Here is a 17,592-nt window from a genome sequence, read left to right as displayed (position 1 = left end):
AACAATTTTTTTCCTCATGTATGCTCGACTAAATTTGCATTGTAAAAATTGGCAGTCAATTTTTTGCCGTTCTTTTTTAATTGGATCGATATCTGCATATCAAAAAAGGGCTAATCCGTAAAACATGACTGAAAGACGGTAATTGTATGAAATCTCTAAAACAACATATTCGCAGAATATCGTTTTCCGTACACATTTTTAATACTTTTTAATGAAGTAACTTCATAATCTTTGAAAAATGGGAAATTTTTGAAAGAAAGCATTAGATCAAATCATAAGTGAAAAAAAAATTAAAGAAGTAAATAAAGAAGTAAATTGAATCGTCTGATGTATGTTCCTATTTAATTTTGTAGCTTTAGAAATTCATCAACATCAATTTTACATAAATTTAGAAAAATATTTTTTTTTAGATTTTAGATTTTTAGAAATTAATAAATTTGACATTTTTCGGACTTTTTTCAGAAAGAGGCAGAAATTTCAGAGTTGAAGGATTTGAAAAGCTTTTTTTTCCAGTTATCTCGCTTGAAATTTCGACTTTGGTATGAGATGACAGTTTTCCGGTGATCATAGAAATGAGCCATCAGGAAAAGCATATTGCATTTTGTGATGGCCGAGTTGGTAGAATACATTAACATTAAAAAAAGAATAATTAAAATTTATACCGTACGCTAGAAGTCTGATAAACCCCTTGATTACTTTGTAAACAAAAAAATTTTAGGATATGCCTTATGGAAATGAATTTCACAAACTGCGGGCCCATTTTTATCGGCTTTTAGATTTTTTGCGATTAACAAAGTCAAAATTTGTATTTTCCCGAAAGTGGTTGCATGGAATCAAACTTTAGTTTACTGACTTTCAGTGGTCACAGTCCAATAGCTCAATAGCTCATAAAATCCAATACGGAAAATTTTTTTCGTTAAACAGTTGTTTAAAGTAGTTGGCTCCAAGAACTTAAAAAAATTTTGGGTGATAACATTTTGTTGACAAAGATTTAACTAAACTGAATAAAAATTTTAGAGTATTATGCGAACAAGCATTAACGGCAAGAAACATTGTCTTCTCAGATTAATTATTAATTTGGCACACATGTTTATTCAAACAAAACCTCTAGGTTGATGTCATATTTTGTTGAACCAAATTTCTAAAAACAAAACAAAAATTGAAAAAAGTTTTCATACAAAATTTACCACGTTTTTCGATTCCCACAACAACAAAGTATATCCAAAATGATTTGAAAATACGCTCAACTGGACATACAGGCAAACATGCTCATTAGGCAAGCAGAAATTCGAACACAATTAGCCAATTTTCACTAATGAACGATTCCTATTTGACAATTCAACCAATAATTTTGCTAAATGTATTCAAAAGTTATTAACTTCTATACTTTTTTTTGAGTATCACTGGGTTTATTGCAAAAAAAAGAGAGAAGCTAAAAAACATCTTGAAGTACAATTTTCTGGCTATGAATCGGCGAAGCTGTAGAAACAAAAAGTGAGACAATATACTACGTTTTCTGTTCGTTTCGAGGTTTCTCCGCTGTAATATGATTATTTCCTATGTTTTCCTTTGTTAAAAACTGCTTCTCGTTAATAAAAAGTTTTAATTGTGCTTAGTTAGACAAAAAACTGTTGAACCTATTGGGAAACTATTTTAACGTTCAGTTTCTTATTACAACAACCGTATGGTCTTTTACTATTTTCGATATGAACAATTTTTCCGAATAAAAAGTTTCACTGACATCTGTAACATCAGCAAAACTAATTAAATATATCACCGGTGGGCTAAATATTCTGTTTTCCTCAAATGAAACTCTGAGTAATTTGGTTTTTTATTGGTTATGACTGAAGCCAAATCGAGATACCAAAATGGCGATTGTTTTATAAATGCAAAAAAGCTGAAAAAGTTTTTACTAGAAAATGTGAAGAGTTATAGTTAATCGTTGACCAAAAAATCTTTGATTGCAAGCAACAACATACAATTGTTCGATGTTGCAACTTCTTTGGGCAAGACAAATTTCACAAACAGAAAGCAAGCTTAGATTGCCTGAAATTAAATTAATCAGGTCTACATTTTGTAATTTCATGTGGTTTCAGAGTATGGGACAAGTCGACTAAGTAATTAAACTATTGGTGAATATTTTTCTTTTAAAATTTTTACGATATAACTGATGATAAATTTTTAAGTTTAGATACAAATTAGAGATATAGATTGATAACAATTTGTACACTTGCAATATCGGAACCTGAGTTGCTTGAAAAATCACAGACCCATGGTTAATGAAAATTGATATAATGTGCGCTGAAAAATTTTGAATCGACTATCGTTTTTTTCATACTTTGATCTTTAATTTACTCAGAAGCAGCAATAAAACTGTTAGAAATTTTTCTGCTCGAAAAGAGCAAAAAAAATTCTACAACAGAAATATTAAAGATTTTGCACCTGTTTTGTATTTTTAAGCTTATGTGCAATTTGACTTGCAACGAATTGGTTTCAGAAAACAATTAAAACAATAGATAAATCGACAATGGATGAACTGTCAGAAACTGAAGGCGCCATGTTGGGAATAAATTCAACACGAAAAGGAAACAGGTTTGAATTTTTCATGTTAAAATTTAATGAAGTTTTAGGCTGGTTTTCATCTATTATATGCTCGTTTTCGCAAAAAAATGCTCCAAAAATTGAGAGTTAAGAAAACTAATTAAACAATGATTTTATGATCAATTTCAAAAACTGAGCAGAATAAATATTACGACCACAGACGAGGAATTTATTGTGATTCAACGTTAAAACAATTTAAAACAGCTCCAGCAATTGCTTTTGAAGAATAAGAAATTTATAACAAAGAGCTTCTTCTATCTTCTAGCAATCAATACTGTTAAATTTTGCAGGAGTTGTAATGAATTTCCGAAAATAGTGCGTCTTTTAGTGAACCTTATTTTTCGAGTAATTTCAGATTTACGGAAATTTTGAATCGAACAGACAGTTGCCGAAACTTTTGAGTTTTAACATTTTTTTATCGGTGGTGCCGCAACCTGGGCGCTGTTAGTCTCTTATTTGGTTGTTCTCTGTCTTTTTTTGGGGACGAGGGGGTTATAATCTGGTATTATTTCGGTCAACCCGCGAACTAATTTTTGATTTTAATAAGCGCCTGTGCGCAACGTTTTTATCGTCTTCGGTTCAATTTCGAAATCAACTTGTGAAGCTCAATGACCGGCCGGCCCGAAAACTTTCAACTAATTTTTCAACTACCAGCTCTGAAATGGGTAACTGTATCATTTGTCTGTTTGTATTTTTATTCGTTTACTAAATTACCAAAGTTAACTTTATAACTATCGAAAAAATATTCTATAGTCAAAAATTGTACTCCAGTAGCTAAATTTCCAACCCAAAACATTTTTTTTTAAAAAATGCGTTCCTCTTCTCTGTCATTTTTCGTTTTCTTTCTCTTAATTGGATGCTGCTCACCTTGCAGTTCCCGAAAAAAAGTGGAAAAGAGAATAATTAAAGGGAGAAACAGTAATCCCTACTTATTCTTCGTGAAAATTGCTAACAAACTGGAGGATAACAACATTACTTATTTTGGTGGATCTTTGATTGATCATCGCCATATTTTGACTGCTGCTAGTTGCGTCATCAATTCAAGTTAGTTCACTTTTGTGAGGCCTTACTAATTTCATCTAAGGTCAATTCAAGTCAGCAATTCGGAGTCTATCTTCACTTCGAGCAGGAACAGGTGGGGGGGGGGGGGGGGGGTGGTGTGGGTAATTTTTTTATTGAGGTCTTGCCAGAAACGCTGGAAAAATTTTTTTTTCCATTTATAACAGCTTTAGGGTTTCCTTTTCTGTTTACTAAACTCTAAAATGTCTGCCTTTTTTTTCTTTTTTGACATTTCTAGTAGGAAATTTAGACATTTCGTTCATTTTTGGTCATTGTTTTGCTTTCTTGACCAACTAAAAAAAAACAAGAACCAAACCAAATGCAGGAGCTGCACACACATACTTTTGAAAAAGAGCACTTCCCTCTCAAAAATACATTTTGATATATTTGCGAGTACTAAAAGAGGTTTCCACGAAAACATTGCATCATTAGAAAACTCGGCGATATTTACTATAGAACCAAAACGTACCTCGGAGGGTTTTAACCCGAAATTGTTCCGTGTGCGTGTGAATCTTAAAATGTGCATGTGTGTTTGTATAAATTCTAGCCTGCAGCTTGTCATGTTAATCCATTATTACTAAAAAAGGGGCAAATTTTACACAAAATTTAACAATTAGGTTTCCTTTTTCTGGTTTTAATATGTTAAGACTTATTACTGAAATATATGACACGCAAATATGACAGTTTTTAAACTCGCTCTGTCTTTTTAGTGGAACTGAAGGTCTATGTGGGTGACAGTACTCGACCAAGAGAGACCGTTGTTCGCCACTACAGAATTCACGAAGTGTAAGTTTTACCTGTTATTCCACATTACGTCGCTAAGTGATAAATTTTATTCAGAGCATTTGGCTGAATTTTTCCATAATATATTCCACAATATCGGTTAATTTCAATCAGAGATTAATCAAAGAAAACTTAATTTTCATTCAATTTCATAAAAAGCCTCGAATTATTTTCTTTTGGATTACTAAGAGACAATTTTTAAATTACTACACCGTTGAAAACAAAATTGGCTTTTAAATTATTATCAAAAGTGAGTGTTTCAATAATAAATTTGAGCTGGTCGAAGCTATTATCATTGTTCACAAAAAAGTCAGCAGTTTTGCGGTGTAATTAGGTAAAAGCGTGTCTAATTTTGTGAAATCTGATTATTGACTGAGAAAGCGGGGTCAAATTGTTGGAGAATCAATAACTGAAAGTCAACAAAAAAAACAAAAGGAAACAAATCCTCAAAAGCGTTTGCACGCTCTTAATAAAAAGGTAAATTACCTGAGCCGAGGATGTAATTTGGCGTTCTTGCACACACTTTTCGTAACTGCAATTGCAGGTAATTTTAGCAGTGTTGCTGACTTTAAAATTAAATCCGAATCTCACCGTGAAAGAATTTATTTACCAGCGACATTAATCGAACAAAACAAATTTCATTTATCAAGCAGGAGACCAGAAATGTAATTACGAAAACCAAATGAATTGCAGGAAGTCCAAAAAATTCGATTTTTTCACGGCTATACCTATCCTGAATATATAGGTAACTGACAGAGCTGAGCTGGAGTCACTTATTTTATGTGTTCTCGAATTAAAGCAACTTCTTCAGCTGGATTGTATGCTATAGGATAACTTTGATCCACAGCGAAGATTTAATGTATTTTGAATTAGAAACAGGTAAAAGTTCGTGTGAAACTTCTCTTGAAATAATTTTTTATGAGCTGACCCGGTTTTTCTGAGTTCATGGAAAACGAAGTGGAAAATAATTTTAGAAATGTGTTTATAAATGGTAGGGAGATAATTTTTTCTCACGATATCCCTAATCGAATTCATTTTTCATTTAGAAAAAAATTTCCCTACGTACTCCCTTTTGCATCCTATATATTTCGTCCAGATGCGTCTTTAAAATGTTTATAAATATTAAAAGACAACATTCTAGGGTAGGTTTCAAACAGGCTTTTTGAAACTTATGTGTAAAGTTTTGTAACATATGTATTTCGTGAAATAAACTCTGTTTCTATGGGTAACAACAGAAAAAATTGCTTATCAAACTTATTAGAAACATTATATAGCATCGTATACAAACTTCATCGAGTTGTCAAAGTTTACGTCAAAACATTTGCATTCTTTTTTGATTTGCAGGCTCAAGAAAATAAGGCCCCGCTAATTAGCTTTTTTTTGTGGGGTGTAAAAGCCTAAATAGGTTTCGTTGACTGTTTAACGGTTCTGATCAAAATATTCCGTTACGTTTTTTTATTTCGGAACACAATTTAGTACATCCTTTAACGGAAAACAATTTTATGGTTTTATCATTCGCATAAGAAATCAATTTTCTGAGTTGAGACAGCAAATAGGGAGATCATTAAGGGAGATCAAATAGGGAGATCATAAGGGTCTCATTTCCTACTCACTTTGTGAAAATGAATCACTTTTGCCCTTGTTTTACAACAGCTTTTCAATAACTTGCATAAGTTGTCATAATTTACTGGAAAAGAAATCTCAAAAATTTTGCTGTTCAAGGCATCATGACCAGCAGATGTTTAATTTTCGAAACACCTAGTAATTTTGTTTGACAGGATCCCTTTTCATTCATCCTATTATATTTTTAATAATAGAAAATTGTTTAAATGTCTAATATATATTTTTGCCTAAAAGGAACTTTTTATTGTTTTACTTGCCCCAACCAAGGCATCTCAGAAATTCATTCATTCATAATCAATAGTTTTAGTAACAACTTGTCTCTGCTTTTCATAACATGCACAATCTCCGTCTGGTTTTTTTCCAGCTAATTTTTGAAAAGCTGCATTTGTTTGGTTTTCGGGTTTTTTTTCGTATTATACAACGTTAACTCATTGCGTGATTTTTACAAAGGAGCAAACCGATCCAATAATGTATTCTTATCATTACTTTCACAATTCACCAGAAATTTACCAGCACAGCCTACACTTACCATGCAAGCTTTAGAGAAGTATAAATAACGTTTACCATAGTACGTTCATTTGAAGAAGGGTTATATGTCAATACATTTTTTATGTTTATGTACTTTCCAAAAAAATTTATATAAACTTTAACTGGACTTTGTGGCTTGCAATAAAACATTTATCACAGCTTCATAGACCCCTGATCTCGAAAAATCAATACAAAAGAATGGGACACACAAAAAACACAAAAGATTTTGTTACTCTATTAAAACTTTTGATTTTTTTTCTTACATTTTGTTATTTTTACTCAAATAAACTTGCACAAAGGTATATTTATAATGTCAATGTCTTGAAGTAAGCGAGAGCTTGTTTGAGGCGAAACAAAATTCCAATATATTGTATAATGCGCCATGTGAGGCCGAAAATTTTTGGCGAGACTAAACAAAAAATAGTACCGAAAACTGAGAAAAACTGATTCATTCACGCAAATGCTGTAGAAGACTTTAAGTTGTCCTTAAGAGATCTTCGACAAAACTGGTTGTAGCAAAAACATAGCAGAATAAGCCCTAAACTGCGATTCAAAAAACAAAATTGGATGGTGATTTGATTTAAAAAAATGACAGAGTAACAAAATTTTCCGATAATGAATGAGGCTTACATGAGCTTGCAGCTTGCACGCTGAAAAAGAGACAAGAGAAAATCTTCATACTATAGAAATCTTATTTACAATTCTGTCCCAAAAACCATCGATACCAAAAATATCAATTGGCAAACAACTTGATGAGTAGATTTTTCATTATACGCGTGCTTAGAATTTTCAAATTCATCATACACCCACTTTGTGTAAAACCAATGGTATAAAAGGATTAAAAGAACATTAGAAAGAGGAAAAAGTAGTAAAAATCATAATTTTTGTTTCAACATATGTCATCAAAGCTTACAGAAAGTTTAACTGTACTATGAAATCTTTCAACTAAGGATTCATTTAACATATTGCAGTTAATATCCTTTACTCTTTTCACTGAGGATAAAATTGACAAAATTATCAACAATTGTAGGCAATTTCATTGATGAAAACAAATGCCAACAAAAAAATCAAATACTAAAAGCAATACATAGATTTTTGAAAACTCTGCGTCGAAAATGAGTTGAACCACTTATTTTTCCGACTATGAAATGTGACATAAAATACAACATGTAAAACAAAAAGTCAATAAAAAGAAAAGAATTCTGCAAAAAACACTTTAATAAATCGAAAAACCAAATTGTTAAATTAACAATAATTTTTTAATGCCTGAAACAAAATCTAGGCTTGCCATATCGAGAACAATTGATGTCACAACAAAATCAACAACAAGTATGAACTAAACTCAACTTTCGCGATCATTGTTTTCAAAACAGATAATATAAATGCCATGAAACTTCATCTGCGTATTGAGCCTTTAAATTAGTTTTAAGCGAAGCAGGTTTTAAAAAGCCCGCTTATTTGTTCCCTTTAATCCTTTGATACGGATTGAGATCAAAGCCCCAAGTGGTCTCAAAAAACGTTCAAGCAGATTATTTACAAAAAATCAACACGCCATATAAATCATTTTTTTTATTTAATAATGAACAAGTTTGGACAAGTTCTGATTTAGAATCCAAAAAACGAAAAGTGAAGATGCTAATGTCTTAACAACAAGTCTGGTTAGAAGAAAAACTTTTGAATCTCCAGAAAGCATACAACATTACAATCTGAAAAATATATTTGATCTATCATTTTTCAAACCTAAAGTCTAAAGTCTCAATATCAAAGAGTTGAAAAACTATGTGATGATAATCAAATTTACTAATGGAATTCAGGCAGCCGATGTTTGATGAAAAATAGCGTAAGATAAAGCGGTCCGACTAGAATCCTGACAGAAACCGACTTTATCTATTTTTGAAAATTGACTTTATCTAACTTTGAAAATATCTATCGCGTACATGTAAAAGATACAGACAACCCTGAACACTTAAAAATGCTTTTGTAGAAAGATAAGACTCTCAATGGGTACTAAGCATACTACAACTTTCGTATATACATCTAAGTGAACTCTTAATGAAGTAATCGAACGAGACTTTTCTTTTTTCTAGCTAAATGTTTAGAAGGCAAAAAAACAGCATGAAAGCTCAAAAAATCAGAGATTTTTGTTAAACAATGGCTTCAAAAACTCTATATATACATATATTAGAAAAAAAGTTTTCTAATAATCAGATATATTTGGGGAAATTCATGAAAAAAGTCAAGAAAAGCGCCCGATTTTAAGATTAATGTACTTCAAAAACATGTAGCAGATGTCATTAAAGAAATTTTTAGGTAAACTTTAAGACAAAATTTAATAAAAATGACAAAAATAATAAACCAGTGATTTTTTTTGAAATTTAATGTTGGTGTTTAAGTTGTTGGAACCTTTGTTTATGAAATGAAGTCATTAATTTGCCGCAATTATTCCTCCTTAGAGAGTCAGAAACACTTGTCTTTGATTAAAATATGCAGTTTAAAAATAAAACAACTAAAAAAGTGGCACGACTCAATAACACCCAGAAAATTTTTAGCGTCAAGGTAATTAAAATTATTCTAAATTAATTGAAACTTAAAAACTATAACTTTCTTGCCCATTCGCGTCGCGAGCCACTGCGATCAACACTTAATTAGACAAGACAACAAAATTAACTACCAGAGTTGGATAAATTTTTAAAAAACCGTTTATTTTGTTATAAAAACAAATAATGTCGAGTCTGATAAAAGTTTAGTACTTTTCACAGATACCAAAAACATCACATACTTGAAACAACATTAACTCATTGATCAGTTTTTAAAGCATTGATCAAAAACACAAAAAAAAGACAAAACAGCGAAATCAAAATGCCGCACTTGGAAAAGTCACAAAATCCAAAAATTTCTTCAATTTATGTTCTCTCACTCCACATCGGGACATTTAATATTTTGGCCAGACCAAATCACCACTCCAAGTTAACCTCTCATTGACAACAAAATGTCGGAAATGTGTGAACATATGTATAGAACAAAAATGCACTCATACATTATTAGGTTAAAACCATCAATAGCTTGCATATCTATCGACATTGAAAGTTTTAAAAAGCAGGTTGATGAAGTAATATGAAAAAAAAACATTTGCAAAATAGTAATTATCCTTGGATCAAATGTCGACAAAAGACTACAAAAATGTCATAGCGGACCGACATGCCTGTGAGCAGGTTGTATGTGGTAACTTACCACATACAAGCTGCTCACAGGTTTATAGGTCCGCTTTAACGTTTTTATAAAACGGTCTTAACATAAACGGTCCTTGTATGCTGAGCACCCTTACATACTTTTTAAAAACCTGGTATAACTTTATAAGTCTTGGATAATTTTATTCTATTTGTGCTAATTTATAAAGCTATCTGCGCATATTCATTAGTTTGGTGAGAGAATCACATCAATCGAACCCTGTGGCCTGCTTCTCTGCAGTTGGAATAAAGAAAGGGATTTTGGACGAGTCTCTTCCCCGCTTTCATTGGACGAGACCAAATTGCTTAATGATCCCTCATTGGGTGAAATTTAAAGATGAACCGGTCGCTGCCAAGTACCTATAGAGCCATTAAAGCTATCAACAATTAGACTCCCGTACCAAACGTTTTTGACGCTTTTGTCGGCTATTTTTGACGTTTTTCGGCTATCTCTAACGTTTTCTTGGCTGTTTTTGATTTTTTTTCGGCTATCTTTGACGTTTTGATGAGCTTTTTTTAACGTTTTTCCCGACTATTTTTGACATTTTCTCCGCTATTTTTGACGTTTTTTCCTGCTATTTTAACGTTTTTTTGGCTATCTTTGACGTTTTCTCCGGCTATTTTTGACATTTTCCCTGATATTTTTGGACTACCGAGATGTGCCATGACTTGGCTTTAGACTGGCAAGTTTTGGCCAGGACTTGGATTTAGATATGCATACGTCTGACAAGTGTAAAAAGTAACATGACTGTAGCTCTGAATCAGGATATTAGACTTGCAGTTAGTCGTGCCTAGTACTGATATTGACTTGTCGTTAGGTCTGGGCTAATCTTAAGTCCGAATATGTGCTACCCGGACTGAACCTCAAGTTTTAATGACTACTGATTCAGTGAAATTGCCAGTCTTGGATCAGTACTGTATCAGAACTCTGATCATGTCATTTTTCAGAATTGGCACGTCATAAATTAAGTCTTAAGTCTTTACATGTCTTTCGTGGGTCTTGCCCGAGACTTAACAAGACTTGCGCAAGTCTTAAGCAGGTCTTGGCAAACGCTTGACAAATTTTGAGCAAGTCTTGGCTAAGACTTGACAAGTTTAGAGTCAAGTAATGAGCACAGTTTTTATTACTGATTCACTTTCGTTTCGTAACAAAAAAAGGCGACCACCATTTATAGTTGCTTGACTAAAAAATTTCTCCAGAATGCAAAAGCGCGCAAATACGCGAGCACTTTTGCAAAGTTCACTTGACAGAAACCGTATATACACACAATTTATGTACAACCCTTTGGTGAAGTAATTTTATGTACATTAAAAAAGAGTTTGAGTTCTTGTTAAAATTGAGTTTTGGAAATCACTGTATTTAAAACATTTCTTCAGCGTTAGGTGGACTCAGCCATTTCAAGTGCCGCGAAGGACATCTACTGGCTGATATCGACATTGTACTTGAATTGGTCGTTTGACTCCTTGGCTAGCCTCGTAGAGTATGAGGGATGAGTTTCAATTTCTTCAGGTAAGTAATCTCTTATAATAACTGACCAATACTAAACAAAAAAGCAAAAAAGCAAAATAAAACAAATTTGCAAGGTAAAATAATAAAGAAAAAGGGAAGAATCGATGTTCTTTAGTGGGGCTCCAACCACCTTCTGCGCATCTGCTGATCGGTTAGCGCACTGGACCAGAGAGTTCGTTTAAATTGAAGATAATAGGATTGAGATCTAAAACAAGTGTGATTAGAACTTCAATTAAAAGAAGTAATGATGTGATAAAAAGTGCTACGCTGACCTAAACCTTAAAACCACTGAAACCAAACCGCGCGTAGCACATTTCAACTTGGAATGTTGTTCTTCTTTTCTTCAAATCTGTGGAGTATCAATGAAACATGTTCTAAGAACTGTAATGAAATCGAAATAAGAGACAATGGAAAAGCAGGGCTTCGAACTTCCGTCGTAAAATTTGTCCATTTTGCGTTCGCGCTTTTAGCCGCTGCACCGTTTCAATAATATTCAAGTTTAAAAGATATGTTGATAAAAGCTGCTGAGAGCGACATGAGTTGTGAGAATGGGAGGAAGGCTTTGGTAATCTGTTCAACCCCGAGTTTGCTAAGCGAGCGGCTGGCTGAACAGAAGGAGACAAACGAGTGAAATGGAGTAAAAGTGAGTTGTATTTGGCCCCGAATTGACTAAGCGAGTGGCTGGCCATATACTCGTAACATGTCTGATAAATTTAAGAGACGCATGTGTCAGAAATATAAAATGTAGGAGAACATTCGCAAGTTGATACTTCGCGGCTTCGAACTCCTGTCGATTCAACTTTTTTTTTAGTTTTGAAGGAGGTCGAGAGTACTTTTGCGAGTGTTAAGCGGGCACTGTCGTTTTTTTGTGTATTAGATCTATTACAGACTGCATGTTGTGTTTAATTGCCCGACTAATATACCCATTGGCTAGTTTAATCTGAAGTTCTTTAATCATTTGCATGTTTGCCTCTTCATGGAGTTTTTGGACCCTGTAACATCTTGGTTTTCGTAGGCAAATACTAAGGGCTCTATTTTGGACGTACTGTATTTTACTAATGATTCCTTGGGATTGGTTCATCCGGCAGGCATTACAATAGAAAAAAAGTGGTCGGATCCAAGTTTTATATACCAAAAGGAGACTTTCTTCGTTAATGTTTAGATTGCTAAGTCTCCATAGTTGAAATAACCTGCTGTTTGCTTTCTTTACTAAACTATTGCAGTGATCGTTTCATCTGAAATGAGGAGTGAGAGTGATACCCAGAAACTTTAGCTACTCAGACTCTTTCTTTGATGGGTTTTTGAAGATCATTTATTGGGTTTTATTAGGGTTTAGTTCAATTTTCAAGTGGTCACACCAGTCTATGAGGCTATTCAATGATGTTTGCAGATTGTTTTGAAATAATTGTTTTGAGCGAGATCTGTAGTACAAGGCAAAATCGTCAGCGAACTGTGAGACCTGTGCTTTCAGTTCTGGCAATTGGCTAACGTATATAAGAAAGAGAATGGGAGCAATTACGCTGCCTTGGGGCAGTCCGGCTGTCGGGCAAAAGATGGAACTTACGGTGGAATTTCTCTTTACGTATACATTCCTTTGTGACAAGAATGAATTTATCCACTTACAAATTGGGATCTTTAGCTCAATTGAATGTAATTTGTGGATCAACCCTAGACACCATACAGCATCAAACGCTTTTTCAACATCCAAGCTCACTAAACCAACCATATCGGACCACTGAAAAGCTTCACTAACGTGCTGAGTGAGTTTGATAAGGTTGGCTGTGGTACAGCGATGTTTCCTGTATGTGCTCTGAGTTTCGCCAAAGACATTTAGACTGTTTTCTAAGACAGTTTTTTTCACAACAGTTTCACACACTTTGGCGAGGCAATTTGTAAGACTAATGGGTCGATAATTTTCAGCCTTTGATCAGTCTTTGTCTTGCTTTGGTATCATTTTTATCTGCTATTCCTTCCAATTTGCTGGAACATACGAGTTGTTAATTGAGCTAGAAATTAGGAGGCAGGCTAGGGTTTTAACATTTCTTGGTAACTCTCTGAGTAGTTTGTAGCAGATTTTATCAGGACCTGGGCATGACTTTCTCGATTCTTTCAAAATTTCATCAAATTCCTTTGTTGAAATCACAACACAAAGCTGCTCGGTGTCTACAACTGTGCCTAAAATGGCTTTAATTTGATTTTCAATTTTCTCGCAGTGTTCAGCAATTCCTGATGAAACTTGTGGGTGATCCTTCATGGTATCTTTTAGCAATTGTTTGAACAACTCGCTTTTTTCCTGATCTGTGACTGCCTGCGACTCTTTATAGTTTAAATTTGGACAATCCCCAGTTTTCTGTTTCGATTCGTGATCATTTACTAGTTCTTTTATTGCTCTCCAAAAAACTTTGCTGCCCTTATCGCTTGCACGTTCCAAAATTTTCGCTCTTTTTATTTCTTCTGATTGCCCAATTGATCGTTTGATTTCTTTTTGTAGATAATTTATCTCGGCTCATAGAGACCTAAAGTTTTCGCCGAAAGCACTTTTGAGCTGTCTTCGCTTTCTTCTTTTCAGTTTTATCTATTTTCGTGACTCAATACTGTAAGGAAACTTGTTTTTGATGACATAGGAATCTTCAAGCGATTTGTGTATTAATTCAACCAGGCTACTGCTAAACTGATTTAGATCATCTTTTCCCGAATACTGCGCAGGCCAAAGAATCGATGATCTATAAGACTTTCTTGTGTTTTCTTTAAATATTCTGAGGTCAATTTTAGATTTCAATTCAAACATTTTGCTTATTTTGAGGTTCAACGTTGTAATTGTGGTTCTATGGTCACTGCCTAGATCCTCTGAGACTTCAAAATTGTTAAAATTTGTAAAAACTGTACTATCGCAAAAGTGCAGCTCGAGCATTTTCCTGCTTTTTCCGTCAACCGACTGGTAAGTGTAGTGACCGTTGTTTAGCAATTTAAAATGGCCTTTTTCAATTAGATTTAAAAGCTTCTCGCCGTTTTCGGAATCATAGGAGCAGTTTAGTTCTTGGTGGGGAGAGTTGAAATCACCACATACAAAAATATTAGACATTCTTTCTGAGAATACTTTTTCCAGTGAAAGTTGTTTTCCAGGTGAATTGTAAACAGATACTATACAAAAGTCCCCAAAAAACGGTAGCGTGATGCATAGTTTCAATATTTCTAAGGTTTTCCTCCGGTAATCGTTCTCTTTTTCAACTCGTTCTACTCGCTTTATGACAATATTGTTCTTTATTAAGATAACAGAACCATGGTAACCGTTGGCATAAGTTTCTGTTGCAACAATATAATTACTGAGAGGGGTTGTCTTCTGCCATTTTTTCACTTCATTTACACAAATTATATCTATGTCTTTTTCAGCCGAAAATAAAATCAAATCGTTTTTTTTTGTTGTTCAGACCTCGACAGTTCTACTGCCAAATTTTTAGTTTATCCATTTTGGGTAAAGTTTTGGCTGTTTGCTAGGTTGTTAGGCGGCATTGTATTAACAGAGGTGATATTTGCACTCTTAATGCTCTCGTGTATTCTTTGACCATCAATTTTTTCATTGAAGATGCGTGAGGCGCTGTTAGAGACAATGTTTATTATATCACTGTAGGACATGGTATTGAGAACTGTTCGTATTTTACTCAGGACTTCGGCTACTAAAACAGCAATTTTTTCAGTTTGTGACGGGAGTTCAGTGTATCTTTGCGGTTTGAAGTTTTTTGCTACGTCGGAATATTTATTCTCATTTACCTTTCTTGAAACCTCAGTTAGCTTTTGTTGATACGCCGGACAACCGCGATAAACTGTCGCATGCGAATCACCACAGTTTGAACACTTAGCGTTTTCTTTTTGAACAGTGCATTCTTTAACACTGTGCTCCTGCGAGCAGCGGAGGCATCGAGTAGCGTCTCTGCATTCTTTAGCAGAGTGACCAAACTTTTGGCATTTGAAACATTGCATTACGTGGGGTGGTTCTTGGCTTGCTTCACATCGGTATAACTGCCAGCCTATTTTGACACCATGCTTTTGAGCTGCACTAACATGATTGTTGGAATCAGTTAAGACTGGAATTAATTTTGTTGGTTGGCCAGTTGCTCGGCTTGTTATTCGTGTAACTTTGCTGACATTCCTTGCATTGTTGATTAAGAGCTCAGCTTTTATCTCATCTTCACAAATGCTGTGATGCACATTTACAATTACGAAGCTTGGTTTGGTTTTTGTCTTAGGAAGTGTCTTTCTGGAATTCACAGTAGCATTTGGAAAAGCTTGAGTTAGGTTTACGGTCAGCATTAAGCATTCTCTAGAAGCGAGGTCCTCAGGTTGAATAAAAAAAATCGGTATTGTTCTTCAACTCCCTTATGTGCTTTATTTTGACCATGGGAAAGTTCGATCTGATTGCTCTTGGAAACTGTATTTGTGATGGCCTTGGATCAATAGAAACAACAATAGGTCTAACGTTGGTGATTGGAATTTGTGCTTGTTTTCTGAACCTTTTTCTTTTACTTCGCACTTCATTAAAATCGCTTTCATCTTGTGTTGTTTTGTCGGCTGTCATTCTGGCTTCAGATAAAAGCCTTTCAATTAGGCTCATTTTAAAACTCAGCCTCAAAGAGGCTCTTACTTCTCGAAAAATACTCTAATCAGACTTAATGTGGCCAAGGTTTTTTTCAGTTTAAAGGGTTGATTAAAAGTTAAGTGCTAAGTTTGGTAGTGCTAGGCAAGTAAAACTTTAAGAATGGGGATTTAGGCGCGAATGAAAGTGAGATCTCTAACTTAAAATAACAACTTAAAAAGCTAGAGCTGATGGGGCGTGTATCTAAAAGAACTTTTGAAGAGCGGAGGCTAAGAGCAAGAAGGTAAGAGAAAAGTCAGGATTTTAAATCTTAATCAATTTTTAGTGAAAAATCTCCTTTTAGAAAAAATCTCACATCCAAAACTTCAACAGGGTTTCCTCAGTAGCAAGGGTTACTAGCTGTTAAGCGTTCATTTTCCTTGTACCGGTAATAACCTGAGGAAGTGTAAGAAAGTGGCTTGAATGAGGCATCATCATCATCATTAAGCTATCATCACAATTAGGCTATGTTGACTTGACAGAAAAAAAAACAAATTGATAACGCCCAATGATATCAGTCACGCCACTTTTCTTCCGCCCGTTGAAAAAAGTTTCGGGCTAGAATTATGATAAATTTTAAGTTGGTATATGCTCAATTCAGATATAGTTTCGTCAGATTAACAAACTTCTCGTATAAAAATTATTTTCCAGTTTTTGCTAATTTTGAAAAGCATATCTTATAAATAACTTCTATTAAACTCTACTATGCTTATTAACTGCGCAATAATCAAGACTTGTCAAGTCTTGATTAAGACTTGACCCAAGACTTGTCAAGTCTTGTTCAAGACTTAAGTCAAGACTTTTGTCAAAAATTGCCAAGTCTTGGTAAAACTTGATTCAAGACTTGCCGAGTCTTCGCGAAGACTTGTTACAAAGAACTGTTAACATCAAAGACACGAAGACTTGTTAACATCAATAGAGATACGTATTATAAAGAAGCTTCAAAATTATCCACTGAGAAGGAGCGCTTCAGTGCAGAGGAGGACTAAGGCATTTTTCTTTAAAAAATGAATAGAAAAGTATGAAAAACGAACAAAATGCCCTGAATTGATTTGTTTGCAAAGTAGTACCATGTATTTCAATTCCAAATAAAATTCGGGTTATTCGTGGCATATGGTTTGCTAAACAAGTATGAACGTAAATCCATTATACACTGCTGAAGAAGTTTTGTCCTTGAATTACTTCAATTAATTATAAAATTAATTTTTAGATGGAGTGGTCGCACCCATGAAAATGACATAGCTGTGATCAAATTCAAAAATTCACTATCCAAGGACAAAGTGTCGTATTTAACTCCGTGTATGTCGAGTAGTGAAAGCTCTAATGACAAAGTTGTGACCTTGATCGGATTCGGAGTCACTTCTAAGAGCAGCAGCAGATATTCGTCGCGTTTGCAGGAGATTTCTATGCAAGAAGTGGAGGAGAAGAAGAGATGTGGGAAAATAAGAAGTGCCAACTCGGTAAAAAAAATTGTGTCAGTTATGAACTCTTTGAAAAGCTCTGTGGAGATCAGTAAACCCATCCAAACACCTGCCAACCACACACACTACACACACACTCTCTCGCTCTCACAAACACACACAAACACAAACAGACGCACACACTTACACACACACTCTCTCTCTCTCTCT

General features: G+C 34.1%; 1 protein-coding gene across 1 annotated transcript; it reads left to right on the top strand.

The window, feature by feature from the left end:
- Positions 1 to 3,325: 3,325 nt before the first annotated feature.
- LOC142356124 (trypsin delta-like) lies at positions 3,326 to 17,421 on the top strand (the record flags this gene model as incomplete). Its single annotated transcript, XM_075408090.1, has 3 exons — positions 3,326 to 3,645; positions 4,371 to 4,446; positions 17,172 to 17,421. Coding segments are annotated over exons 1-3 (561 nt in total), but the record flags the coding sequence as incomplete, so codon positions are not given.
- Between the last annotated feature and the right edge of the window lie 171 nt (positions 17,422 to 17,592).

Source organism: Convolutriloba macropyga, unplaced genomic scaffold (assembly GCF_964194025.1).
Source record: "Convolutriloba macropyga unplaced genomic scaffold, txConMacr16.3 SCAFFOLD_5301, whole genome shotgun sequence".
Taxonomy (NCBI): Eukaryota; Metazoa; Xenacoelomorpha; order Acoela; family Convolutidae; genus Convolutriloba; species Convolutriloba macropyga.
Note: the sequence above shows the minus strand (reverse complement) of the source record. Positions and strands in the feature narration are given on the sequence as shown.